The sequence below is a fragment of the Anopheles marshallii genome, chromosome 3, assembly GCF_943734725.1.
Source record: "Anopheles marshallii chromosome 3, idAnoMarsDA_429_01, whole genome shotgun sequence".
Lineage (NCBI taxonomy): Eukaryota > Metazoa > Arthropoda > Insecta > Diptera > Culicidae > Anopheles > Anopheles marshallii.
Genome location: NC_071327.1, coordinates 977220 through 1003985, shown reverse-complemented (window position 1 = coordinate 1003985; position 26766 = coordinate 977220). Strand labels below are relative to the sequence as shown.

Genomic DNA, 26766 nt, shown 5'->3' with positions numbered 1-26766 from the left:
TCTCCACTGTGACACGATCCCGCCCCATGCTGTCGATTCAGCTTGCCGCAATATCGTCCAAATATGTAATACCTTTCCACCTACACGCTTTCCTTCCATACGTGTGTGCATATATGTGTGAAGCAGCAAAATAATGCATCTAACTTTAGTTTCCACGTCTAGCATCTCCAGTCTTACGCCTAAACAAATCCTAATCTATGTATTTAGTGAATGTTTGTAGAACGAAAATATGGCTACAAAAATAAGCAAAACCTAGATTCGCCACCGTAAGTGTGCGTTGTGAAAATAAAACCACATTCAAAATGTTTAACTTTTTGCTCTAATTTTTGCTCTGAAAGATTCTAAATTTTTTTTTGTCTGTGGGTAAGTTAATCAGCGAAGCAAATAAATTAATGTTCTCAATTCTCCGTCCATAGAAATGTTGTATTCGTATAAAATGATTGACATATGTATTGAACGCATTAATATGAAGTACATTTCACCGCCACAGCTTCACTCTTCTCCTCCTTCAAATCCAACCATTTTAAAGCTGATTTTGCGGCAATCCATTGTACGCAGATTTACGACGGCAATACTTTGACTTTCCGAGAACGATGGCACACAAACGAGCCGCGTCTTCTGACCGTTTGCACCCGTCCACATTTCCGTCATAAATTTACCCACATTTCCTGCAAAGTACACATGCGGACATTCACCGATGATGAAGGGATCCTTCTGATAATACGGATAGCACGGCAGCGTATCTGGCGCGGTCGGAACTAGGTGACTCCAGCGCAGCGTTGCCTTTAACGCTTCCAGCGGACAGTCTATCTTGGAGTAACGCATCACATCGAGCACATTCTGTCCGGACGTTCCGATAACATACCGATCGGCTAGCTCAAAGGCGTACGGATTCGTCACACCCTTGAACGAGCTGAACTGAACCGAACGCGGGAACAAACAGTGATGCATCGCTTGCTGCGGTAGCATATGATTGGCCGGATCGAACTCACCTGGCATCAGATCGACCGGGACCGATTGGGCGAGATTGTGTATTAGTGAATCGACGGACTTGACCGCTCCAAGGAGTGCATCCGTTTCGGTCGTTACTTTCGAGTGAAGATGATTTTTAGGTTTGGCGCTTGCTTTAACCGAATTGCCAGCTATAATAATACGAACAATGCTGGCCGCTTCCCAATCTTGTCCCTCGACGAGCTGTTCCAGATTGCCAAACACCCACTGCTGCAGCAATTCCAACGAAGGTGAAAAATCGTTTGCGGCCGTCTAAACGTCCAAGAGATATTAGTGTCAAATCTAAACCAATGTTGATGCAAATAAAGTTACCTGATTTAATCCGGAAACCAGAACAAGCAACGGGGAGCTTGCCAAAGGTTTCAGTTCTTTCTGAGGGCCTCCTTGATAGAAAATGTGATCCTCTACGAAAAATCGACCATCGCTTTCCTCATATCCTAAAAACGGAACGCAATCGATTCAGATTTTGAAATAATATGTAATATAAAGCAGTCTTAGCTAAAATGATGAAAGCGAAAATTACAAAGCAAACAACTGTTGAAAACTGAATGTTTTTGACAGCTTAACCTATGTTATAACCTATCACACAATTATTAATTTTAATCATTTGATCGCAGTATGTGCATTGGGGTGCTTGGGGTGCTTTTGGGATGAATGAAACCATGAATAAATAAAATATAAAACCATTTAAAACCGTGCGGATGAATATTACAAGGAATATTTAGTTTGTAACCACACACACAGGTGAGAAACAGTGAAGCTAGACTTTTCTTTCACTTACTGTCTTGGCCTTACGGTGGCGAATGGTTCAGAGAGAGGACATTTGTTTCAATGGTTTCGATTGCATAGAACGAGTAGAATAGGACATTATCATTCGATCCGTAGTTTCAATCGATATTTAAGTCTTCTGTTCAGATTTTCTCCAACAGATAGGATCCGATAAAACTTACCCATGACAGCACACACCACTCCCGTTACGATCGTGTGTACGTCTATTTTGCCCACAAGCTTGATGCGCTGCAGAGCGTCTTCCAAAATCAGTATATCATTATCGTTCGTGTAGTGTGAGCGTGGCGGCTGTGGAGCCAGCTGATTTTCCTCCGATATTTCGCGCAAAATGCTCGGCTTCAGTTCCTGAAAGTAGGCGAAAAGGAGGCTGGTCATGATGTTCGAATCATCGCGGATTTGTGCCCTACCTGATGCTTAAACAGCGTACCGATGATGACACATTTCTCAGGACAATCTTCACGCAGATCAGCCAATCTTCTGATCGGCATGTCGGCGCCCCATTTTTTCTGCACACTGTCTTCCAACAGCTTTAGCATTTCCTCCAAACGGGACGCATAAATGAAAGCGAACTGTTTCGAGAAATCTTTCTTCACGAAATGGAAACTTTCCGATCGGTACGTGTAGGGCACTGTTAACCGCTCGAATGCACTCCCGCTCGGTGGGTTGGAAAAGTTTGTATCCTCGGGAAACAACATGATGCTGGTGGCCGTTGTATTTTGCGCGTTTCTGCTCGATGACCTACGTATTGGACGATGCAGTTGGTACCCCAAACCAAACCAAAACAATTTTGCCGCCTACTTTGACGTTCTGAGATGAAAGCTGACAGCACAGGGTAGGTCATTCGGAAATACAAAATGCCCCAAAAACTCCGCTTTATGATTTTACGGGGCGGAATTCCGGTGAATTATTCATTTGTATAGATATTTAAATGTCCCCAGAATGATTTATGAAGAGATATAAGGGCTAAAATGTATCTTTGTCCCAATATCGATGACATCACAGAAGTCTGTAGGTATGCTCTACCATTGAAATGGAATGATCCCCCAGTTTCGAGGAAGCATCCATTGGAGTAATGTCAATCTGCCGGCTGCAAACTCGTGCATCGTCAATTTTTACTACGTCGATCCGCTTGTTTAGTTCTGCGATTGTGAAAAGCATGGATAAACACGAAGTCGTCCCAGACGTGGTACCGGTTGCACCGACCGAAGTGGCCAAGGTAACGTACCCGAGCGGTGCGGTCGTGAGCGAAGGAAACGTTCTCACCCCAACCCAGGTAAAGGACGTACCGAAGGTGGAGTGGAATGCGGAAAGTGGCGCCATGTACACGCTCTGCATGACCGATCCGGACGCACCGAGCCGCAAGGAACCGACGTACCGCGAATGGCATCACTGGCTGGTAGGAAACATTCCCGGAACCGACGTCTCGCAAGGAGAAACACTGTCGGCGTACGTTGGGTCGGGTCCCCCACAGGGCACCGGTCTCCACCGTTATGTGTTTCTGGTGTACAAACAGAATGGTAAACTAACCTTCGACGAGCCACGGCTGACCAACACTAGCGCGGACAATCGTGGTGGATTTGCCATCCGCAAGTTTGCCGAGAAGTACAAGCTGGGCAACCCGGTTGCTGGAAACTTGTATCAGGCCGAATATGACGATTATGTGCCGCTACTGTACAAGCAGCTGGGTGCATAAAATGGGCTAAATTGGCTTAATTGAAGCGAAGCAGCCCATCGAAAAATTGTACCGTATTGCACTTACATACATGCTTGTTGGAAAGAATTTCCACACAAGCGATAGAAGTTGCTAGAAGCAAAACCTGAAGGCTGGAAGAAGAAAGAATAAAAATAAACACCACTGATAAACCCAATGCTCGGTGCAAAAAGTTGTGTCATAATAGGGAGATAAAACAGACGTAACGATGTTGTTCACCAATTCAGAGTGGAAAGAAACGAATTTAGCTGGAATGAAGTATTTATTTGTAACAATTCTTGTTCGAAGGACAGTTAAGATGCACTAATAAACGCAAAATGCATTAATAAATGCTATTAGACAAGAGAAAATACTTTTTGCCAGGCGTTCCATCGCGTCTGCATTTAAAGCTTCAGTCCCTGCATGGACCGTGTAAGTGTATCGATGTCCCAAATAACCAGTTGGCCATCCAGTCCGGAGGTGCTTACACGCTGCACATTGCCCTTCTCACCACTGTACACGCAAACGCTTGTGATTGCATTCTGGTGAATCGATTCCAGGTTGGTGTCGGAGTTCTCCGTGCGTAGATTACGATCAAGCGACTGGAAGATGCGCATGGCCGAAATGCCACTCTGTTCCTTCTTCGTGGATTGATCAAGCTTGACGGCCAGCACGACTTTGCCCCCATCGGCCACCGTGTAAATCAGCGGCACGCAGCTATGTCCCGCAACCAAAATGGAATGGGGCGAGATCCACTCACAGCACAAAAACGGTAAATACTCCGTCTTCTGCTTGATGCCGACGTTCCCCCCATTCGCCATGCCGATGTTGATCGCACTATCGTGACCTACCCAGCAGATCCGATTGCCATCGGCCGAGAAGCTTACGCTGTGCACCCACCCGCCACCACTGCTCGAGTTCTTAAACTCGGCCAGTATCTGGCCGAGCGGTTTCTTCGGTCCCCAGGCCGTCGGTTCCGGATGCTGTTCGATGTCCTTGATGAAGGCGGAAAATACGCGCACCTTGTAGTCGGTGGAGCCAGCCACCAGTAACATATTGTTCGGGTGCCAATCGAGCGACGTCACCGTTGAGCGGATCGGTTTTTTAATGTGCTTCGAAACCCACCAATCGTTCTCGGATTCGAAGTAGCACACCGAGATCAGTCGGGCACCCGAACCAACGGCAAACTTGTTCTCCAACGGTGACCAACGCACGCAGGTGGCCGCTCGGTTAATGCGTAACAGCACCAAGGTCGGTTTCCACTTTCCATCATCACCCTGCGTCCACACGTAAGCATTCCGATCGACGGCACACGTTACGATGCGGTTCGTGTTGGGCGCCCAATCAATACCCATCACGCGCAAATCGTGCTGATTCAGCACGTCGGTCAGCTTCCATTCGGAACCCTCGCGCTTATAGATATGCACCTCGTTATTGTTGGGCGAGATAGCAATTTCTGTGGATGAGAAGAATGATTTATCCGATGGTGAGTGACTAAGCCCCAGGATACCCCCCGGACGGAATTGAACTTACGGGAACGATCTTTGTTCCAGGCATGGCAAGTGATTGGGTTAACCGTCCCACCAAACGTATGGCGTTCCGTCATGGTACTTCAGTAAATACGGTTGAGATCGTACAATAAATCACGCCAAGTAGTAGGCAATACACAAAACGAGGAAACGCCCAGCACAGAGATGGCTTATCGAACGAAACTGTTACTTTCCTTTGCTCTAAAGCAAAAACTTCAACTGTAGAGTGCACTTTGGAACGAGGAAATTACACCGAGGATGGAAAAGATGATAAAATTCGCGGACTCTGGTCCGTCTACACGAATTTTATCCGTAAAAACCGGAGAAATCCAACAGGACAACCGCAGCAAATCCTACGCACACACACTCGCATGAGAATGATTCACGAAAAAAATGCACACGAATGTTTTGACAGCTGTATGCTGTCACAATGCTGTGAGATGGCCGTGCTGCCAAACTAAATGAAAAATTCCATTGTTTATTTTCAAACTGCTTTTAATTTTCATTTGCTGTGCTGTTATCGGACATTGAAAACAATTTATAGCACTATTTTAAACATATCGATCAACACGCTTTAGTTATCAAAGATACAAATTGAATATTTTACTCCTGTCTGGTATTGTTTATGTGTTGTCCTTGTTGTTGCGTTGATTGGTGCCAGCAGCATATTTCTGTTGTTATTACCACTGCTGACAAGGCAAAAACGATCGCATCGTCAAAGTTTGCACCCGCTGTACATATCCGACCGTGTTCCAATTTATGCAATTGTCTAGTTTTTAGTTAATCTATCCACGGACCTATGCTTTTAGTTAATACTCCTCCTTTTGTCGACTGATAAGATTACACCGAAGCCCATGTACGACTCCACCTGATGTATTGTTCCTCCGTTCAGCGAAGTGAAATCATAGCGCGAGTGAACTTTGAACCTGGGAACTGAAAATTAATTTCACCGACTACCGATACGTGAGTTGCGAGCTGATCGGCCTGGACTGTTGTTGTGCCTTATAGTTTACTTGGTGACGATCAAACATGTTACGTATTCCGAAAACCCAATGGGTAGCATCCTTGGCGAATGCTACACGGTGTCAATCTACCTCGGCTCGACGCACTGATGGCGATGAGTACCAGTATCTTCAACGTTCTAAGATTCCGATGCTGCACTTTCAACCTTCCCTGCCACGACTGCCTATTCCGGAGCTGGAGAAGACCTGTGCGCGTTATCTGGCCGCTCAACAGCCGTTGCTTGCACCGGATGCGTTCGAGCGCACGAAGGAAGCGGTAAACCAGTTCGCCCAAGGAGATGGACCAAAGCTGCAGACAATGCTAAAGGAATTCGATGCCAAAAACAAACATACGAGCTACATCTCGGAGCCCTGGTTCGACATGTACCTTCGGGACCGTGCGCCATTGCCGCTGAACTACAACCCGCTGCTGATGATGAATCCGGATCCACGGCCAGCATTTAACGACCCAGTGTTGCGTACGACCAATCTGGTAATCAGCTCGTTGCGCTTCATGAAATCGCTGCGGGCCAAAACGCTTGAGCCGGAAGTTTTTCATCTGAATCCAACCAAAAGTGATACGCACATGTTCCGCACGGTCACTTCGCTGATGCCGGCAATCATCTCCACGTACGTGGCGTACACGTTCAAGGCATATCCTCTCGATATGAGCCAGTATCAGGGTCTGTTTGGTGGTACGCGTATTCCCGAGCTGGGAAAAGACCGAATTTATCGTAACGATTCCTCCCGTCACGTGCTTGTCCTGCGTAAAGGAAACATGTATGCCGTGGATGTGCTGGATGCAGAAGGTGAGATCGAATTGGTGCTAGGTTGAATGTCTCATTAAAGAATACTTTTTCATTTTAAACATTTTAGGCAATATCGAACAACCTGCTACATTATTTGCACGATTCGAGCGGATTATCAACGATACGACATCTCCAGCGGCCGATCCGCTAGGACTGCTGACGACCGAAAATCGTAACACCTGGGCAACGGCTAGAACACATCTTGCCCAGTTGGGCAACAATGCCAAATCCCTCGAACTAGTCGATTCAGCACTGTTTTGCCTATGTCTGGACGATTCAACGATTAATCCTGACAATCCGATTCCTGCCATTCGCGAGTTCCTGTTCGGCGATGGCACAAACCGATGGTTCGACAAATCGTTTTCACTGATCGTTGCCAAAGATGGTACGGCAGGCATAAACTTCGAACATTCCTGGGGTGATGGTGTGGCCGTACTGCGTTACTTTCAGGAAATTTTCAAAGAAACTACAACGGCGCCGTTCGCAGATGTGGGACTCCAGGGTTCCGATAAACAATCAGATGCTATTGTCCCGATCGAATTTACGCTTGATGATCGCGTGAAGGCTGCCATCCGGACCGCCGAAAACAACCACAATGCGGTCATCGATTCGCTGGACATGAACTACATGAAGTACGAAGGGATAAACAAGAGTGTCTGTAAAAAGCAGCGCATCAGTCCCGATTCGGTAATGCAGCTCGGTTTCCAGCTGGCGTATTACAAGCAGGCTGGCACCTTTGTGGGCACCTACGAATCGTGCAGTACAGCCGCGTTCCGCCATGGACGCACAGAAACGATGCGCCCGTGCACGCTCGCCACGAAAGCATTTTGTGAGGAAGTGGAAAGGCGCGATGGGGCGAAGAAGAAAAGTGCGGCCGAGTTGCGCGATATGATGAATCAATGTTCCACTGTACATGGTCAGCTAACAAGAGATGCCGCAATGGGGCAGGGATTCGACAGGCATCTGTTCGGGTTGAAGCATACGGCACAAAAAAATGGTCTCCCCTTGCCGGCACTTTACCAAGATCCCGCTTATGCGGCTATCAATCATAACATTCTGTCGACCAGCACGCTTTCATCGCCAGCTCTGCTGGCTGGCGGCTTCGGACCGGTAGTAAAGGATGGTTATGGCATCGGGTACAACATACAGGATGGTTACTTGGGCAGTGTCGTTACGAGCTACAAGCCGCACCGTAATGGGCGTGAATTTGTCGATTGTCTCCGGGCGGCATACGAAGACATTAACAAAGTGCTGACCGCCACCGGTCCGTCTTCCAAAGAGAAATAATTGTAGCAAATTGAAAGTAAATTGCACATTGAAGCACTGATTTGTGTGTAAGCTAGCTAAAAGTTTAATACGATTGACATCGTTTGTTAAAAGGTGGCTTTTGGGATAGTTGTAATATTTTCTAAATAAACAAATAATAAATCAAAAGTTTATCGTCTGAACTTAGTCTAACAATATTCTGACGAGACTATCATACTATTTTCTGTTTTGTTTAGTAATTTATGAAAGGTCCTCTATATGTTTTATTTTTAAAAGGATAATCTCTACTTCTATCTTTTCGGAATATCTCTGAAAAAAACGGCAGTCCATCGTCCACAATGCGCCATTTAAATTCGACTAAGCTTACAACCGGTGTATTTTTAATCGTATGCAGATTAGTATATATTATACTATATATATACTGTATATTCTCTTTCGTTAATTATTTCATATAACAAATAAATGATTAATTTATCACCTTCTTGCGCACGTGTGATTTGCTCGGCATCGATCACAGAGTATATGCTACAACGCCTCCCATTCATTGCTTCCTTTCTCTATTGCTGGACCGGATCCCGTTAACATACCTACCTAGCCCTCGGTGCCGAGTTATGAAATGCCAAAATGTAACACAATTTGTATACTGTACCCAAAATTTATGCGCCAAACCGATCCAAAAACAGACGTGTCAGTATAATGCGCTTTTGCTAGCTTGCGAGTCGTGTCCACCACGACTCTGTTATGACTTCGATAAACATCCGATTGCCACTCGAGACACTCGCACGCTGCTTGAAATCTCTCATTCACTACACCCATGTATACAAAGCGATTTACTAGTTTAATGTTGTTTTTCCTTGAACTATTACCACACAACCATTTCTGGGGGTTGTATTTGAGTTTGCCTTTTTAATTTCTAACCTGCCCTATTCATTTCTGTTTTTTAGCTTGTTACTTTTATGATTAAATATTATTACCTTGCTATCGCCACTACGTTTCTTTTTATGTTGAGTTTCCACTGTTATTCCGGGCAAAAAGACTGCCACATGCGACCACCAGAAGAGTCCCTTCTGGTACCAATTGTTCGAAATGCTTTCAACTAATAAAGGTGCATTATTCTCAAGCCAAGCAGCAACTAGTGGTTGTGTTAATTCAATGCATTACAAGCATCTATTTTACTATATACAAAAAAACCATCATACACCTTTTTGCAACGAGTGCATTTTCATTCCTCTAGAAGTAGCGTGCGTTCCGGGGTTTTTGAATTGTAAGGACTGTCATGAACATAAAATGCGCACACATCGATAACATTATGACTGGTGCAAATAAGATAACAATATCTCAACTTTGAAACGTGTCCAATGCATTTCATTTTAATTTTCTTTGGATATAAAAGTCAATAGCATAATTTTTAGATGCTTCTTTTTGGAATTTTGTGTTGTGACGTTCTCAAATATTCAATATTAAAAAAGTGCACTAAGTGCTCCGGTCTGTATTCAACCACACACGCATCCCACAAAAGCACACACAGACCTGTGTTTAATCACGTGACTACAAAATACGATTTTTTGTCAATGAGGAATTGTTTTTGCAACCACCACCCATCTTGCCGGGATTGGCAGCACGTTTGCTAGCGGAATAAAATGTACCCACCGGATAAAAGGCCGAAGAAGAAATAGAGGACGTGGGTCGGCGTGTGAAGGAAGAAACCAACGATGTAAAACTTGGTGCTGTAGGTGCAGTAGCAGCTGAAGAGCGCCGTGTACTAGCGCTACCATTATTACTAGAGGTAGTGGTAATGATATTTTTTATGCTACTATTGTTGCTTCTATTGTTACTGCGCATCGTTACCCCTATCGAATGACCTGTTCTAGAACTGCCCATACTAAACGCACCTAAGACGCCGGTAGATGAAGCCCGTCTTTGGTGCACCACCCGACCACGCTGCCGCTCCGGTGAGGACGGAAAGGAACGAAAGCCGTTCTGATCACTGAGCGCTAGCGCTCGCCAACGATGACATTGGCAGCCTGTCGCGGACTCACGGGAAGAGTGTACTGCTTGCTGGTGGGTCGTGGAATAAGCATGATGGTACATCGTAGGATGTGCTACATACTGCCATGGGCCATATCGGTATTGTGGATGCCACCTGTTGCTGTGTTGGTTGTCACTGTTGGTAGTACGAGAGATTGGGCCGTGCCGCCGATACTAGGTAGCTGCCATAGGAACCGTATTGGACGCATTTGCACTGGACGCCCCAGCAGTGGCACTCGAGATTCCAAACACTGGACTGATGCGCAGGAAAACACGTCGCAATACTGTTCGCAGTTCCGGCTTTAGATCCACGCACGTTAGATCGCACAGGAACACATAATAACTGGCAATGTGTGCCGCGAACTGAAATTTAAACGAAGCATTTTATAGAAAACCTTTTGTGAATATTGAATTTTGTTTGCTATAAGATAACCTACCCTGGCATCCGACATTTTTAGCAACCGTGTCATTACTAGCAACAGCAATGATGTCCACGCATCCCGATGAGGTTCACTTGGTAGTGAGAGGAAATAGTCCAGCGCTTCCGTACATACACCGATCAGTCGCTTCTCTATATCCTGCCAATCACGCCGCCGGTTCTCATCGCTGTACATCTTGAACAGTATTCGCAGCACGCAAGCAAGCGATTGCGTTTCCTGTTTCAGAAGATTTGGCTTCAGCGAACCCTTAAACCCTGCCTTCCACAACACCGTCCGCTGGTCGTTGTTGGAATTGAACTGCTTCGCAAACCGGTGACTCTGCAGCAAACAGTCGACCAGCTGCAGAAGATGGGGTGTGTTCAGATAGCTGTACATGCCCTGCTCTTCCCGCTGGCACTCCTCGCCGGAAAGGGACGACGGATAGGACGCTGCGTGCTGGTTAATCGCGCTAAGCTCAGCTGTTGCCTGAGCGAGCGTTTCGGCGTCTTCCTTCCGTGAAGTCGCCGGAAAGAACACTATATTGTCGATCGTCTGTATTAGTTCGAGTTGGACGACACATTTAATAAGCAGGTTGGAGAAGAGTACCGATGTATTCGCGACACTGTTGCCACCGCTCGAGGCCAGATTTGTAACATTGCTTTGCTCACCGACATGCGGATCTTGCAACCCGTGCATTGAATGCTGTGATCCCGAGCGTTTTAGAATGCCATGTCTCGGTAGATCTCCGTTCTCGTGCACGCGGGGAACATTAGCGGGTGTACCGGTACCAACGATCGATTGTGGCAATGGGTCCGGTTTCCAGGTAAGAAGCTCATTCGGTAGCGTACTGTTGAAGATGTCCAGCATACACTGGCAGGTCTTGCTCCAGGTGTCTTCGCTGAATTTGAGCCCGTTCGAGATGACCAAATTTTCGAGGCAATTCGTTCCGGATCGTGCCAGTTGTTCATTGTTTTGCTGCACGCACCAGTGCAGCTGACAGTACAGATCTGCCAGTAGCATCGGGCCAAGCATATCGAAATACTGTGTAAACACGTCAATGATTGCGTACAGTGCGTGATTGCACGTTGTTGTCATCCATTCCGCCTTTTCCGTCTGGTGTTCGGGTAGCTTCATGTTGTCGAAGATACGGAACAACACATTGAATAGATCGCGCCACCAATTCGCCCGGAATGCGTCTCCATGCGTTTTGACGATCTCGAATAGCACGGTTAGCCCGCGCGTCCGTACATCCAGCTTACAACGATTCACAACGCAGGAGAGTGAGAATAGCATCGGGAACCAGCCACGTACCCACACCCGATCCTCTTCCGACACGGACACATCGTTTTCCATACCCGCATGCTCGGCAAACAGGTTTGGCGAGTCGTTCACACAAATCGCACACGTCCGCACGAGCCGAATCGCTTCCATGCTCGTGTCCGGGAATCGCGCATTGCACGCGAACTCCGACAGGCACTTCACTGCATCCTGGAACGAATCTATCATGATGTGGAACTGTGTCTGGTACAGGTCGGTAATGATCTTGCCAGTTGTTAGGAACGCCAGCTCCACGATCGCTTCATCGTGATCGCCCGCCGCCAGATGGAACACCGAAAAGATGTTCTTCCAGCCTGATTTGATGTTATGCGCCTGCGAGTTCACCATCTGCGCCACACACCGCACCACCATATCGCGGATCGCGGGCGAATTGTTTTTCTTCATGATGTGTTCGAACGGTCGCAGGAAGTCCTTCTGGAACCGGAAGTTGGTAAACTCACCCTTTTCGATAAACTTCATCGACAGCTGGCGCAGTGAGTCGAGCGCAAAGAAGGCAATCTCCTCGTTCGTATTACAGCCGACCGCATTGAAATGTTCACCCAAGATTTGCCAGATACGGGACCATTGTAACCTAATACGTCCCATGTTGTAGTACGAAATCTCAACAATCTTTTGCAGCGAGAACATTCGCGGCTGGGGACGCGTCAGCTCATCCAGCGATACCTGGCAGAGAGCCTTTACGAAATCCACTATAGCGTCTCCATCTAGCCGAATCGAACCGGTAAAGATACGATCAACCGCCACGACAATACTTTGCGAGCTCGTTTCTCCGATATGTTCTTTAGCGGATGGGTCTAGTGTATCGCGATGTGATGCCGGCCCGGACAGAAACTCAGGCCGCACACCGGTTCCGATGAGCTGCGCCAACTCGAGATGGGAAATGCATTTCACAATGTCCAACCAGCTCGAACCAAGATAGTTCCCGTCCGTATGCGCCACCATAATAAGCGTTTTGATGGTGTCAATGTTTTTGGCCTTCATCTCATTGATCGGTGAGTTAGCTGTCAGGAGAGTGAATCGAGCCAATGCTTGCACGTAAGCATCACGCTCCAGGCTCATATGAAAGATGCACGCAATACGCACCGCGCATCTAATTCCATCCAGACATAGGGACGCTATTTCCGGATCGTCACAATCTTGCAGTCCCACGGAGAACGCTGCCAAGAAAGATGTCCAAGCCATTTTAAACATTGGCCGAACGTGCTCCAGATGCTTTGCAGAGGTAAACGAGGCTTTCACGTGCGACACCGATTCCATCAGATTTTTGGCCGTCGTCGAGAGTGCTTCCATCTCAAGGTTCCACAGCAGCTTGCGCTTCTTTTCGTTCACAATGATTTGCTTGCCGGCCGGTTTGTTCGCAACCGTATTCTTCATTTTGATTTCATGGCCCGCAATTTCGTCGTAGATTTGAGACAGATACTCTTCGGGCAAATCCTTATTGTCACTGATTCCTCGGTTCATCTTGATGTACTGTTCCTTGGTCATCTTGTGCTTCACCTGTGGCGAATGCAGATCCGTTGTCAGCATTATCACAGAGAACGCCAGCACGTACACCGTATCGGCGCTGGCAAACAGCGTATTGTTCGGATTGCAGTCACAGTAGCGCGACGCGAATTTCTCCATCAACCGGTCAATTTTCTGTGCTTCACCTGGTAACCGGAAGCCCTCGAGAAAGTAGCGCAACGCGGCCACAATGTCTAGCTCGGCAAAGTTCATCGCGTCAATGTAAGCACACATGACCGTTTTACTTTGCTCGTCGTTCTCTCCCAGATAGTCTCCGATCTGCGTTTTGTCCAGTCGTTCATCCTCGTGCAGCCAACGGGCCACATCTTCCACCGACGTTCCGAGCAACCCACGTTCCTGAAGAAAAGCGATACCCTTTTTCGGTTTCCGATTGAACATGTCGATACCCGTTTCCATGACTTCTTTGCGTTGCTTTCGCTCTTCCAGTTCTTCGGGCAGATCGAGCACTTCCCGATTGCCTCCGGACGTATTGGTGCTTCCCACAGAATTAATGCTCACGCTGGATCCGCCATGTGATTTCATAGTCATCTCCTGAACCTGTTCATCTACCGGCGATCCGGTACTCACATTCAGCGAACTGTTTTTACGTTCGACTACCGTACCTCCGGACGGCGGTGGATCACCGAGTGTTGTCTGAGAGTTTGGATTCACGTACAGATCCTTGCTCCACTCAACCATACACTTCAAGATCGACACCAAACATTCCAGTCCCCGGATGCGCATCGATTTCTCTTGATTAACCGACGTACCCAGCTCCAGCGCCTGTCGACCCTGGCCAATTTTCGACAGATCGTTCACCAAACGCTCGAACAAATTTGCGGCCGAAAAGTCACAGTCGTAGTTAACGTAAATATCTACCACACTTTGCGCGTCCGCACAGATTCGTGTCAGCGCCTGAATGACCATCCATTTGTGCTCAAAGGACGAACTGGGCGCCTCGAGAATGTTCAGGAAAATTTCCTTAAAAAACACTTCGATTTGCTTTTTGAGATGAATCTTAAAGTTGGACAGCAGTGCTACGAAGATCGACAGCGACAGCTCGAACACTTCCGGTACCGCGCTGCCACCATTCTTCGAGAGAGCTACGCACAGGTACTGCTTGATTGCCATGATGAACATTTCGTTCGAACGAAACACCGGACCGGCGTTCTGCAGGATCGACAGCAACAGATGCAGCGAAAGTATTTTCGACCGCAGTTCGTGTGACTTTGGATCCGGATGTCCTTCGGGAAGCGGTTTCATCGAAAGCTTGCACAGTGCACGAAACACCAGAAAGGCATCTTTCTGCAGTATATGGGTAAATTTGGCCGTCACAATGCTATCGTTCTCGCTCGTCACTTCCATACTTTCCTGCGATGGGACGCGTGCAATCGAGGTCGAATCGGTACCACCACCGATCGATATTCCTCCGATGCTGACCGTTTCACTCGTTTCATTGATGTTTATTGCAGGTTCGCTTACACTGCCGGAAAGTACACTCTCAACGCCGTCAACGTTCGAAGCAGCCTGCGCTATCACATTATCGACAATTTCTTCCACGATCGACCTGATCGTATCGTAATCCGGATGTTTTTCCTCTGTCGGTTTCGCCACCAAGGTAAGCTGCGTGGGAGATTCGTCCGTTCCCGTCGTCCCCGCAACGGAACTATTGTTGGGTGAGGTGCTCTGTAAGGTCGAGCTACTACTCCCCGTTACCACGGAATTTGCCGTTCCAGCGGACGCAATTGCTTCGAAAGCTTGATTTTCCATGCGCGTGAAAATCACATTCAGCATCTGCGTAAGGGTGGCCCGGGCCGTTGTTTGGTTGATAAGGTTTTTGCTCGATAGATAGATGTCGTAGCACGTCCGCACGCCCTGCAGTACCGTTCCCTCATGTACCTCGACGTGTTGTGAGGTGACGACCGTCAGCAATGCTTTGATGATCTGCAGCTGTACACCCTCGTCGGTCTGTGGACCCATAAAGCAATTGCATATCGTAGTAACAATTCGATCGATCAGGAACTTGCCCGGATTCGACGAGTCGGGAATGTTGCCGGTCAGATGACCATAAGCGATCAGCTTCTGCAGACAATCCAGGGCAGTCACGACGATGCGCGGAGTACGACTTTGGCAGGCGAGCTCAAACGGAAGGAAGTACTTTTCCGCATTGATGATGTTGCCCGAATCGTTCTTCGGTAGCGGCAGCGCTGCCGATGGAACTGGTGTTTCGCCATTGGTTTCTGTGTGTCCCGCTTGCTTCAACTCTTCCTTAATGTCCTCTAAAAAAAAAGAAAACAGAAAAATGTAAGAAAACATTAGATACACATACAGTTTCAAAAACACCTTTCGCTGCAAATCCCCAATAATCTTCTATTCGTTTGAATACATTCAGGAAAACTTCATCCATTCCCTAGAACCAGCCGGGAAACAAAGTGAACAGATTGACTGAATCGAATCGTCTATCCGCTATCAGCGACGATTGAGCGATGACTAAAATACGGCCACTTATCATTGGGTCGCGTAAATTAACAAAAAAAAAACATTCCGGTATCTGTGCTGGTAGAATAATATGACGGTGGTGCTCATGTCGGCACGAGGTTTATGGCGAATGCTTTCGAGAGCCACACAGTGTAACCATTTCCCTCGGTTGCACAATGCGGTGTACAGGCCGTTATCTTCGCTTAAATAAAACCCTTCTTTACCTGAGTTTGTGAAGAGTTTAACAATGTTTGTCACCCTGGACATAGATTATGGGCCAGGCGCATTTGAAGGTATTGGTATGTTCCTCTACAAACCAGGGGTTCTTATGTGTACTACCAAAACTCTAAGGAATTATTGTACTTCTGTATATTGTATTGTAAAATGGTAGCAAAAAATAATAAATAAAATTGTTATTCAACTATACATATGGATAAAAGTAAAATATGCTTCAAATTCATTCAACTCAACCGAAACATATGGTGTCATGAAGAATTCGGAAAATAAACATATGTTCAACATATTTTACAAATTATGCTGATAGTTTTGACGTTTAATATACATGTTTGTTATTACTGTTAAGAAGATTTAACTTAATGTAAAAGACACAAAACTATTATTTAATTCAATCGTACAAGTTCCGGATTTTGTCTCCTCCGACGTACTATGCAATATTGCTATTTTCATTATAGAAAAATTACATAAATTATGACATATTTCGACTACAATTCACCCCAATTGTAGCAGAAGAATCTTAAAAAAAACAATAGTCCAAAAGGAAGCGCCACTTGCACTAAAAACAAATCAGTCCCTGTCAATATATTACACACAATTAATTGAATGAAACCCCACCGAACCCAGTGCAAGTACGTCCATAAGGACAGGCAGGGCGACACTTACAACCCGTGCGTTACATGTGCTTCGAGCCAACACCATTGTACGTACCCACAAACGCGTACTGGCCTCTTTCAAGTGGGTTACTTAAGTGTTATTGATTTTTTCTCATTTTACACATTTGCTCCAGTTTTCGCGCTTCCTTTCCTTCCAGGTAATACTACGGCACGCTTTCTTTGAGCGATTACACACTCCCGCACGACGCGTAACGTTGTGGACAGGGAACGCGCCCTAATGAGCGACCTTCGCCGTAATTCTCCTCAGCATCGATGGGAGTTTTTAGGCTTTTTTAGAAACAAACCCCCCAGATACACAGTATCCTGTATAAGGGAAAATGGCCGAGAAAAATGAGAACAACAAATTTGGGACAGTACTACAAAAAAAAAAGACATAATCAATAGTAAACCCCCCTTCTTTGGGCAATCCAACAGCTCTTCGAACGAATGAGACATACTCGACTCGATTAGGGTTACTTCTGTCTTATCATTGGTATAATGAACGGAGAAGCGGTTTACGAGATACGAGTGGGTTAAAAAAATAACATTGAACAACTTTGGGGAAATATTAATCAGCTACCAAATTGCTTACCAAGTGCCACATCGCATGCACGTTTTAGCTGAAGATGATGGGATCGTTTGATGTCCTTATCGCTGAGGATCTTTTCGAGCGCGCGTAGGATAAACATTTCTTTCGTTTTTGTCGTTGCCGTAGTTGCTCCGCTAGTATTGCTGCCGGTGGCTAACGATCCCGTCGTCGTCCCGTTCGTGCCTTTTGTCGTACTGGTAATGCTTCCGCCGCTGCTTGTGTTGCTCGTTTTTCCTACGCGGCCGGTCGCAGTTTGCATAGTTTTCTCCGTTTTTTCGATTGTGTCCTCGCGCTCGATGGCACCGAATGAATTGAATGCATCAACTCACCGGATGCAACTTTTTCTTTTTTTTCGCTTTAGATGTGTTTTCCTCCAAACTTCCAGGTGTAATTGTGACGGTTTACCCTTCACACGATTTCCATCAGTATCCGCTGCATGGTGTTGTGGGTCGCCTACGATGATTTTTCGGATCTCAATGTTCGTTTTAGCAAGAGGAAATTGGTAACCGGAAACGCATCACCCCGTTTGTAACCATTGTGAATGAAAGTGTTTGATTACTGCGCTTTTCGTCACGAACCACAGGATACCCCGGGCCGTTCACCAGCAAAGCGTATCCGTCAGTCGTAGTGAATTTTGGACGGATGCTTCGTGGCTTACAGCCACACTGAATGGGAAATCCGATCCGAATCGAGACTGCAATTCGGTCAGGTGCAATGGGGAATATGGGAGTGACCAGGGTGCAACTCAACACGTCTGCACCAGTGCTCGGGCAAAACTTTCTCAAACTTTGGTCTGTATGTATCGGCCAAACTTAAATCACCACCTAATTAAACCACTCTCGCACACACTCTTTTACGTAGCATCTACAAAAACACACCAGAATCGCACAAATTTCGAGGCAATTTAGAAGTCCTTCGTACTCGATTACGGTGGCAATTTTTCACAAACTTTTTTCTTTGATTATTTTTTGATTATTTGGCACGTCATGTTGACAGTACGAATTTTTAGTACAGCACATAATTTTTAGTACTGTTTGTGCTAACATTCCGACGGATGGGTAGTGATGGGCACGGGTGGATTATAAGTTAAACATTTTAAATTATTTTCTCGTATTTTGTACCACTTGCTTGTCTACCATATAACAGCTTTGTATTAAAAAAGTTTTTTTCCTTTGTATGCTGTACAATAATGATTCACTACGAAGTGAATTCCGATACACAAAGAGCACCGGTCCGGTTCGGTTCGGATTGAGCACAAGATGTTTAGAACATACAGCTCCGATATCGTTCCACTGTTTGACAGCAAGTTTATCATTTCCTTGTAAACAGCAGAGTACGCACAAACGCAATTCAGTGAATTATTCTTTTTCAGAAAAATTCATTTCTTTGGCGAAATGGCTTCGCAAAAGCATTCCAACGAACCTCCGTCGTACGACCAAGTGATAGCTGAGAATTATTCCACACAATACGGTACTGTAATACGCTTACGCATAAGGATACGCAAATTAGAATCCCAAAACCGAAAGCATTACTCATACTCATTGATTATTTTTTTCTTGTAGTGTCAAATGGTGATTCCTCACAATCGTCGGCACCATCAGCACCGATCGCAGTCACAGTAGCAACAGCAGCACCATCGGCATCCTATCCAAGACAGGAATACATCCAACAGCAACCGATCGCTACAGCCCACACGTATGTAGCCCCTGTTGTTGGAACAGTGCCTTACTACGGGACCATGGATGGAAACAAAACAGCAGTGCCAATTATTCCGCAAGTTACCATACAGACTGGACCGGCTCCACGCCCGGAAATAATCAACCACCAGATTATTGTTGTGAACGGTTGCCCTGTTTGCCGAATCGGTATGTTGGAAGATGACTACTCTTGTTTGGGGATATTTTGCGCCATTTTCTTCTTTCCACTCGGTATACTGGCGTGTCTGGCACTGCGTAATCGTCGCTGTACCAATTGTGGTGTGCAGTTCTGAAGCGAATGGTAAGGAAATTGGAAACTTTTTGAATCGTTTATACCAACAACCATATATATGTACACAAGGAAATGGTACTAATGATGGTATGTGATAGATCATTAGCGATAGGATGATATAACCTGGCGTACCAATTAACTTTGAACATAATTTACAATGTTTATGAGGATTCAAACGTTATTCTTGTAATCGGAATTTACTATTATTGAATACCAAAAATAAACGATCGAACTATTCTTCCTGTAGACAAATCTTCCCAATTGATAGTCAGTATTTGGTGGGCTACGCAGCGGTTAATGTGATATTATGGTTACCCAATAGTTCATGATAACAGTAGGTTGTATGTAAAAAAATGTATATATTGAAACATGCTTACAATATAGCACAAATAAGTATTCTTAAGTGAACAACATTACACCCACTATGGATATGAATGCTATTGCACTGTGTCACGGTTTCTTATTAACACTATTGCCCTCATCTATACAGTGCGCATAGGATGCATTTTTTGCCAACGCCTTCTTTTGCTCTTGTATCTCTGAAAAGTACGCCACGACCTGAAAAGTACGGGGTCGCTAGTTTTGTCTTCCTTTTTTGTTGTTAATTTAGCTGCTAGTAACGAATGCGTTCAATAAATACATCTGTACGTGATAAAGCAAGTGAATAAGTTAAGCAACAGGAAACAACAAGGAACTGTACTGGCTTGTGTCGCATTACAGATCCTTGCCCAATCGTTCAATTTCGTCGATAATGTAGTTCATGTCCGACTTGTCCAGCGACGAGTTTTGCAGCACTAGCCGGAAGAAGTTCGGTTTATCGTGAATCGGCTGGTAGGTGATCATCATCGAACCTTCCTTCATCATGCGCTCTTTCACCTTCGGTGCAACCTTATGCAGCCGTTCCCGGAATTCGGTCGAATCGCGCGGCACACTGCGTAATCCTGGCGGAACATACCAGAAGCACACGTTGGTACACTCGGGATTTTCGATGACCATCTCGAATCCGGGCCTTGCTTTAATACTGTTAGTAAAGTGTTCCGCATTTTCGAACACCTTGTCGATGTGCTGTTCGAACCCGGCAGAACCCTTGGCGCGCCACATGAACCAGAACTTGAGCACATCGGCCCGTCGGCCACACTGGATGTGTTTGTCGCCGGTATCGTACCGTGTGTCGTAGAATTTGTCCTTCTGGAACAAGTACGTGGCATTCGTGGAATGGCACTCAGATAGGATGTTCCGGTGGCGCGTAAGCAGCGTGGAGCATTGCTGTGGAGCCGCCAGCAGCTTGTGGGGATTCCAGGTGACCGAATCGGACCTGCAGATGCCGGAAATAAGTGGAAATGAAATCCAAGTTAATATACGAGCAATAAGAGATGCAAACAGTGTTTCTACGGTACTTTACAGTATAGCCTTAACAAACGATTTCAATGTTTTTTTTTCTTCCATCCATACGCCTTAATGACCATAGTCGCGTTACGGTTTGTCGGTTCCACCTTTTTTTTTGTTGCTCTACCGGCAATGTGCCAATGTGCCTGCAGATCAAGGATCTTACCATTTTCACTGTGGTGCCATTGACATTGACCTTACTGTGCATCAGCATGGCGCGGCACAAGCGCACTCCATTGCAGTACGGTCTAGTACAAAGAAATAGTAGTCAACTTTATTCGTGTAAGTCGGTATACTTGGTAGGCCTTCTTATTACCGGTCGTTACTAAACGACCAGCCAGCCGGTAGATCTTTTGGGCCAATGTCGTTACCAGGTAGCGTGTGCATACATGCAGGCCTCTAAAACCGGCCACCGTCAGCAATGCGAGTGACGGTGCGAATTATTTCCAGTTCTCCGGAAAATTGACTGCTGTGCGAATCAAGCGAAACCAGCACCTACAGTAGCCGTATAGTGCTGGGTGTTAATCACCCGGCGGCAATAATTGCATGCATTTGTATCGAGATACTTTTTTGTTATTTTTGAGGTTAGATAGAAGTGGAACAGAGAGCAATCCCATGGAGGACACGGAACACGGTTGGACCGGAAAAGAATCTCCAAGTAATCAAACCAACAAGAACTGATTTATAATTTTAAATCAATTCAAAACCATTAGTAACCTCTACATTAGCTACTGTATCCGATAAATGTACAATTAGATCAGACCTCCAATTTAAAGATTAAAAAACTAACACGTCCCATTACGTGACATGAAAGTATAATAATGATGAACATTAACCGGGTGTGATCGATCGATTAGCCATACTAGAGCACGAAGATAAACTGGCGTGTCGCTCGGATCGATCACCACAAAGGTCAGCGAAGGAGCTTGAAGTTTGCCGCTACCGTTGGAAAGTAAAGGCCAAAGAAACTTTTATTGGTTCACCGGTCGTCTAGTTGTAGCGAATAGGACGGATATGATGCTGCCAGTGCGCACTCGAATGCATTGTTACAATACCGTGTAGAATTCATACAAAGATGAAGGAGAACATTTTGCTCGCCTTGCAAGGTTACGGGCCACGTGTTCACTTTTAAAGTAGCCACACGGCAGCATTCCATACGATCGCGCTACATTCATTTCCGCAACACGGCAACGCGTTGTAATAGACAATGAGCTGGGGAGAAACGTCGCGCAGATCTGTTGCTGTCCACCATCGATCGAAACTACCGCCAAAGAACTGGACGTTAAAGAATCGTTCTATTCTTACCAATTCTAGCCACCGGAAACCTGTTCTATTTTACACAAAAAGGGTAAACTTGAGCGACCAAACCAGTACCACTTTGCCCGCGAGAGAAACAATCGTCTGCAATCGAAAGCCAAACACAGAACACTTCCGGTTCCTTCATATAGAGTAGCTTACCTTTCGATACCCTTCAGCAGGGTACGATACTTCTTGGACATCAGAGCACCACCACCCCAAGCCGCATCGACGTGCATCCAGAGATTGTACTTAGCACACAGATCGGCAATCTGTTCCAACGGATCGAACGCACCAATTACGGTCGTTCCTGCGGTGGCCGATACCATGAACGGTAGGGCTCCCTCTGATTTGGCACGCAAGATTTCACTCTCTGCAAAAGAAGAAAAAATCATGAAGTGTTAACCGTTCACCTGCATATGGAATGGGATGTGATCGCAACGTACCCAAATGATCGGGCCGAATTTTGCCAATGCTGTCGGTCTTGATGGCGTAAACGTTGTCCGAACCGATACCCATGAACGAAGCCAACTTCTTTACGGAGTAATGAGCGTCTTCCGATGTGAAGATAACCAGCCGCGGAAGAGCATTTAATCCTTTCGCCTGTCAAGCAAAATACATTTTGTTATTTGTATGTGATGTTGTAAGTTGATGGAAGCTGTAGTATAACTGCCGCTGTAGATCATCGATCGTCTGTGGAGATTAGTATCACTACGTCTAGACACTAGACGGAGGTATTAATGGTATAACCTCTAGCCTTTTTTCGTGCGAATCGATAAGCGCATTTCAGTTTCAACCGCTTTGGTAATCCAGTTCATGCAGGTACACCAATCGCTATTGTCCATCTAATTCAGATTATACAACGTTCGAAATCAGCGGAAGAAAGCGATTTCATAAATCGAACTTGACGATCATTCAAGGCCTACTAATCATTCTCGTAACAGCTCCATTCACAGTGACGTGCATTGCTAGAATTCCCACCGTTAATGATCTTGCCTTTTTGCCGGTAAGTTCACAAAGTGATTTCTCCGTCAAACGCATTGTGGTTGATCATGCTGTCGATTCCTGATCGTAGCGTGCGATGTGATGAATTGATCGCGATCACAGCCGCACTGATATGGAAGCAGTAGTAGTAGAAGTGATAATTAGCCTACTAATAGCGTGTACCAGCACCTTGCAAGTAGTCAGCATGTCTAGAAGCAAGATAGGAGTGAGCGCTGTGTAATCGACTGCAGCTGGCCAGGGGTTTTGCTCGATCTAAGGTCTTTTTTTCCACACCTGGGTAATTCCATTGAGAAGGAATTTCCGAGCTCAAGTGAATGGAAGTCGATTTAGTAGCGATATTCTTTTAACAAAGGTTCTTCCACTGGTATTACATTTCAATTGCAATAATGTAGCAAATGGTTGAACAAGTCTAGAAGGGGATTTCTATTTCAGAGAGTTCACTTCCCAATTCCACATCCGCTATGGTCAGATCTGGATGGTTGGCTTGAAAAGAGGTGAAAAAACTGAGAACACAACAAAAACCGATCACCTCCAAGGTAAGTGATCGTAACGGCACCTCGATCGAGCTCTCTGTATCTTGCATCGTCCAACATCTGAAACCTGTTTGGCACGTTTGTTTGTAAACATGCGAGATTTTGGTGGTGCGTGATATGCTTATGATATCACGGCGACTATCTGCCGTGTTTGTGACGTTGATTTATGAGTTGAGGAAATAATTGGGAACCTGCCGAAACCAGTTTACCGGTAGCTGAATTGCAAATTCGTGGCACGATACACCCCGTCCCCCGGAAAAAAGAACGGAAGGAGAGGTCAAAATGTGCATCTTAACACCGCTAGCTTTTCAATGTCATACGCCGGTTAGCTATTTGTACCAGTTCACTGATCGGTGGAGCTGGCGCGTGTCGCCGAAACCTGCCTTCTCGCGCGTTCACCGACACCAAGAATCGCGCGTGGCAGGATTTCGTTAGCGTGCGAGGTTTTGTTGTCTTTCAATCCGTTCTGTGCTCGGTGCTTTTTTGCTATTGTTGCTGCGAAGTCTGGCAACACGGGCACATTCACGGGCGCTCGATCGCCATGTTCAGGGCCAAAGTCATCATGTTGTTACGGGCCAAGCGCCTTTTCCGGCCCAAGAGAAGCAAACGAAAAAAAAACATACACACGACGCCACACATGAGGATGTGATCGACGGCGGCAGGGAGGAAGTAATGCTTCCCCTATTTAACGGTTGATTGGGCGGGTAGGTGAGTGGATAGGTATGTCTTCTGGTGTCTTTCGCGGACGTCCCTTGTCCGGTGGCCCATACCATTTTTGATCGCATTCGAAAAAGTGATGGCAGCGCCAGATAGCGTAAAGTTCTGTTCTGAACTGAGTTTCTTCTGAGCAACCTTTTCTTGGGCTGATGGTGCTATTTGGGCAACCATGCACGGGAGCCTTTTATGATTGTTTCGTTGGCCTGCCTTCAATTATAGCTGGTCTACAGGTGGACGTATAGCCGTCGGTGTCTATTAATAGGACCTCACCGCTGTGCCCGTGAGGAAGCAATCGCAAATGGTTCTACGTTCAGATCCCTTTACACCGTTCAGCTCCTGTAATTGTGGTCGCATCGGATTTTCCGCATGTGGAACCACTAAAATATCCCTTTCACTTTTACTGCGGATGGTGCAGGTCGGTGGTCGGAACACCAAACAGGAATTATATTTAAAACACCACGGCTAATTTACTCACAGAACTACCCGTGCCAATCTTTTACGTTGTGAATGGATGATGCCACTCTCCTGCGATGCAGACAAATCATCGTCAGACAACAGGCCACCACGGTGCCGACAGATGGCTGGTAGCGTTAAGCAGGAATGTTCTAGCAAACCTTGTCACTCTACACGATGTGCTTGTGCACACGTGCGAAACCGAAAGAAATTGATGCTAATGATGCCTAACAACTAATCGCACGGAAATGTACATGCCTTGGGTGAATTAGTTGAATTGTTCCAATTGTTATCTTCTACTCCGGCGAGTAAAAATGTCTGTCTGTACCAATCTGTATGTTGTTAGAAGAATCATTGTTTTAGTAATTGGAGTGATTTAATTACGTTCCCGATACTAATGTTCTTCTGTACGCTGAGCGAAAGAAAATTGTCCCCACCGTTTACAGTCCCCTTTCTAATGGCACCTACCTTAATGTCAGGCATGAACTTGTGGCGAGCGCAGCTAATTGCGTACCCGTTGGCCATCGAACCGCCGGGTGCGAATATTCCATCACCGTCCCCGTTCGGGTAGCCCACGATCGAACGCATTTCGCGCAGCACAACCTCCTCCATCAGGACAAACACAGGCGACACCTCGAACGTGTAGACGCTTGGGTTTAGCGCATCGGTCAACACTTGGCCGGCGAAACCGTACGGATCGACTGACGAGAACAGCTGGTTCATGAAGTAGGGATGACCCGTCTTAACCGAGTGCCTAATGGTGGCCCGCGTCAACTCCAGCAACTTTTCGTGCGTATCCGGTTCATCCTTAATGGCCAGATCGAGCGTACGCTTCAGCTCCTCCGGATCGACCCAGTTGAGTACTTTGTTCGAACGATCGGTAGCATTGAAGACGGCCGAATTGAGCACCTCCGTCAGGAACTCCGTCAGGAATTGCTGGTGCTGCTCACGGTTGGGCAGACTCGCGTAACGCTTTTCCGACACTGCTTTGCCTTCATCCGGTTGCTGCGACAACTTGCCACGCGTATCCGACTTCTTGGGCAGGGACACACTCGTAACACGATGCGTACCGTTCACGAACAGCTGCTGCACATCTTCGTCCTCCGAGACGCCCGCACTGTCCGAGCCGCTGGTATAGGTGGCCGTATCTTCGATCACCTCCAAACCGACACTACACACACCGTTGGCAGGCATTATTGAGCTCTGTCGTGTCTTGTCAAGCCTTGTTCCCGTGTGATAACGAAGCACTGAAGATTGATTCAACCTGCGGACACTATCGAAAAGCTTGCAGACCACTCCGAGACACTTTGCAAATGTTCCACTTGTAAACTTCAACAGTCACGCAACAGTGGGATCAGGATGGGATCTCGGTCACCTCGCGGGATGGAGTGCTTCCTTGCTCTGGAGCTTTTACCGGCACGAAGCACAAGAAAAGGTAGACCACACGCACTGCTAGCTGCGCAACCTTTGAAGCGATCAGGCTCTAACTAAATTCCTTTGGCCACCGACACACGCTCTTATATATGAACCAGCAGTAGCGCTAGCACCGACGGGTACCCCCGTGTGATGCGATCGCAAACCTAATACATCTACCCGCTTACCGTGCGCCGGTCTGCCAATAGCATCGCGAGAATTCAAACGATTCGCTCCGTATGTTCGCGCCTCCATTCAAGATCAACCCCGCGATCGCGATCGGTTCGTTCAGTTCGTAGAATATGCAGGCCGGGGGAAAATGGTTCGCGAACACATACAAGAACGAACGTTGCGCTCTCGTTGATCGGTCGGGGATGCACGAGAACCGCCTTTGTGCCGTGGCACGCGCCCTGCCGCGCTACCGGAACGTGTCGCGGTGAGTTGTTTGACGCGGTACAGCACGCTGCCGTGTTCACAATTCGGCGAGGTTGCATGTGATGATCGCCTGTCAGAGTGCGGAAAGGGATGTAATTAAATGAAGAAACAAAAAATAAAAATGAATGAATCGATCAAATATGCGTAAAGTCGCTTTTAGAAGCGAGGCGATAGTGGTCGTGGCAGAACAATCGATTGA

General features: G+C 46.4%; 7 protein-coding genes across 7 annotated transcripts; 3 read left to right on the top strand and 4 right to left on the bottom strand.

Annotated features, from left to right (window-relative positions):
- Positions 1-492: 492 nt before the first annotated feature.
- LOC128713375 (DNA polymerase delta subunit 2) lies at positions 493-2495 on the bottom strand. The gene is made up of 5 exons (XM_053808232.1): positions 2208-2495; positions 1962-2145; positions 1793-1801; positions 1324-1448; positions 493-1263 (listed from the first exon to the last, which is right to left on the bottom strand). The coding sequence occupies exons 1-5, from the start codon at positions 2493-2495 to the stop codon at positions 493-495; spliced, it is 1377 nt and encodes a 458-aa protein (XP_053664207.1).
- A 377-nt stretch (positions 2496-2872) lies between these two features.
- Positions 2873-3493, top strand: LOC128715726 (protein D2-like). The gene has a single exon (XM_053810638.1). It carries the CDS (start codon positions 2873-2875, stop codon positions 3491-3493), a length of 621 nt encoding a protein of 206 aa, XP_053666613.1.
- Positions 3494-3894: 401 nt separating this feature from the next.
- LOC128710942 (actin-related protein 2/3 complex subunit 1A-B) lies at positions 3895-5096 on the bottom strand. The gene is made up of 2 exons (XM_053805806.1): positions 5024-5096; positions 3895-4946 (listed from the first exon to the last, which is right to left on the bottom strand). Exons 1-2 carry the CDS (start codon positions 5094-5096, stop codon positions 3895-3897), a joined length of 1125 nt encoding a protein of 374 aa, XP_053661781.1.
- Positions 5097-6048: 952 nt separating this feature from the next.
- LOC128711224 (carnitine O-palmitoyltransferase 2, mitochondrial) lies at positions 6049-8116 on the top strand. Its single transcript, XM_053806091.1, has 2 exons — positions 6049-6829; positions 6897-8116. The coding sequence occupies exons 1-2, from the start codon at positions 6049-6051 to the stop codon at positions 8114-8116; spliced, it is 2001 nt and encodes a 666-aa protein (XP_053662066.1).
- Positions 8117-10297: 2181 nt separating this feature from the next.
- Positions 10298-17599, bottom strand: LOC128713521 (brefeldin A-inhibited guanine nucleotide-exchange protein 2). Its single transcript, XM_053808382.1, has 3 exons — positions 17344-17599; positions 10561-15662; positions 10298-10486 (listed from the first exon to the last, which is right to left on the bottom strand). Exons 1-3 carry the CDS (start codon positions 17597-17599, stop codon positions 10298-10300), a joined length of 5547 nt encoding a protein of 1848 aa, XP_053664357.1.
- Positions 17600-18734: 1135 nt separating this feature from the next.
- LOC128714628 (brain protein I3) lies at positions 18735-19330 on the top strand. The gene is made up of 2 exons (XM_053809502.1): positions 18735-18810; positions 18903-19330. The coding sequence occupies exons 1-2, from the start codon at positions 18735-18737 to the stop codon at positions 19328-19330; spliced, it is 504 nt and encodes a 167-aa protein (XP_053665477.1).
- Positions 19331-20043: 713 nt separating this feature from the next.
- On the bottom strand, positions 20044-25913 carry LOC128715767 (cysteine sulfinic acid decarboxylase). The gene is made up of 4 exons (XM_053810681.1): positions 25188-25913; positions 22458-22614; positions 22174-22384; positions 20044-20644 (listed from the first exon to the last, which is right to left on the bottom strand). The coding sequence occupies exons 1-4, from the start codon at positions 25911-25913 to the stop codon at positions 20044-20046; spliced, it is 1695 nt and encodes a 564-aa protein (XP_053666656.1).
- Positions 25914-26766: the final 853 nt, after the last annotated feature.

Bases quoted from the DNA above. Each gene is read 5' to 3' on its own strand.
- LOC128714628 (XM_053809502.1), top strand. From the start codon at position 18,735: ATGGCTTCGCAAAAGCATTCCAACGAACCTCCGTCGTACGACCAAGTG. The intron at 18,811-18,902 runs GTACTGTAATAC...TTTTTCTTGTAG, and splicing joins GAATTATTCCACACAATACG to TGTCAAATGGTGATTCCTCA.
- LOC128713375 (XM_053808232.1), bottom strand. From the start codon at position 2,495: ATGTTGTTTCCCGAGGATACAAACTTTTCCAACCCACCGAGCGGGAGT. The intron at 2,146-2,207 runs GTAGGGCACAAA...GCCTACTTTCAG, and splicing joins GTACGCTGTTTAAGCATCAG to GAACTGAAGCCGAGCATTTT. The intron at 1,264-1,323 runs GTAACTTTATTT...TTGGACGTTTAG, and splicing joins TGGTTTCCGGATTAAATCAG to ACGGCCGCAAACGATTTTTC.
- LOC128715767 (XM_053810681.1), bottom strand. From the start codon at position 25,913: ATGCCTGCCAACGGTGTGTGTAGTGTCGGTTTGGAGGTGATCGAAGAT. The intron at 22,615-25,187 runs GTAGGTGCCATT...TTTGCTTGACAG, and splicing joins AGTTCATGCCTGACATTAAG to GCGAAAGGATTAAATGCTCT. The intron at 22,385-22,457 runs GTACGTTGCGAT...CTTCTTTTGCAG, and splicing joins AATTCGGCCCGATCATTTGG to AGAGTGAAATCTTGCGTGCC.
- LOC128711224 (XM_053806091.1), top strand. From the start codon at position 6,049: ATGTTACGTATTCCGAAAACCCAATGGGTAGCATCCTTGGCGAATGCT. The intron at 6,830-6,896 runs GTGAGATCGAAT...TAAACATTTTAG, and splicing joins GGATGTGCTGGATGCAGAAG to GCAATATCGAACAACCTGCT.
- LOC128710942 (XM_053805806.1), bottom strand. From the start codon at position 5,096: ATGACGGAACGCCATACGTTTGGTGGGACGGTTAACCCAATCACTTGC. The intron at 4,947-5,023 runs GTAAGTTCAATT...TCTCATCCACAG, and splicing joins CTGGAACAAAGATCGTTCCC to AAATTGCTATCTCGCCCAAC.
- LOC128713521 (XM_053808382.1), bottom strand. From the start codon at position 17,599: ATGCAAACTGCGACCGGCCGCGTAGGAAAAACGAGCAACACAAGCAGC. The intron at 15,663-17,343 runs GTAAGCAATTTG...CTTTTTTTTTAG, and splicing joins TGCATGCGATGTGGCACTTG to AGGACATTAAGGAAGAGTTG. The intron at 10,487-10,560 runs GTAGGTTATCTT...TTTAAATTTCAG, and splicing joins TAAAAATGTCGGATGCCAGG to TTCGCGGCACACATTGCCAG.
- LOC128715726 (XM_053810638.1), top strand. From the start codon at position 2,873: ATGTCAATCTGCCGGCTGCAAACTCGTGCATCGTCAATTTTTACTACG.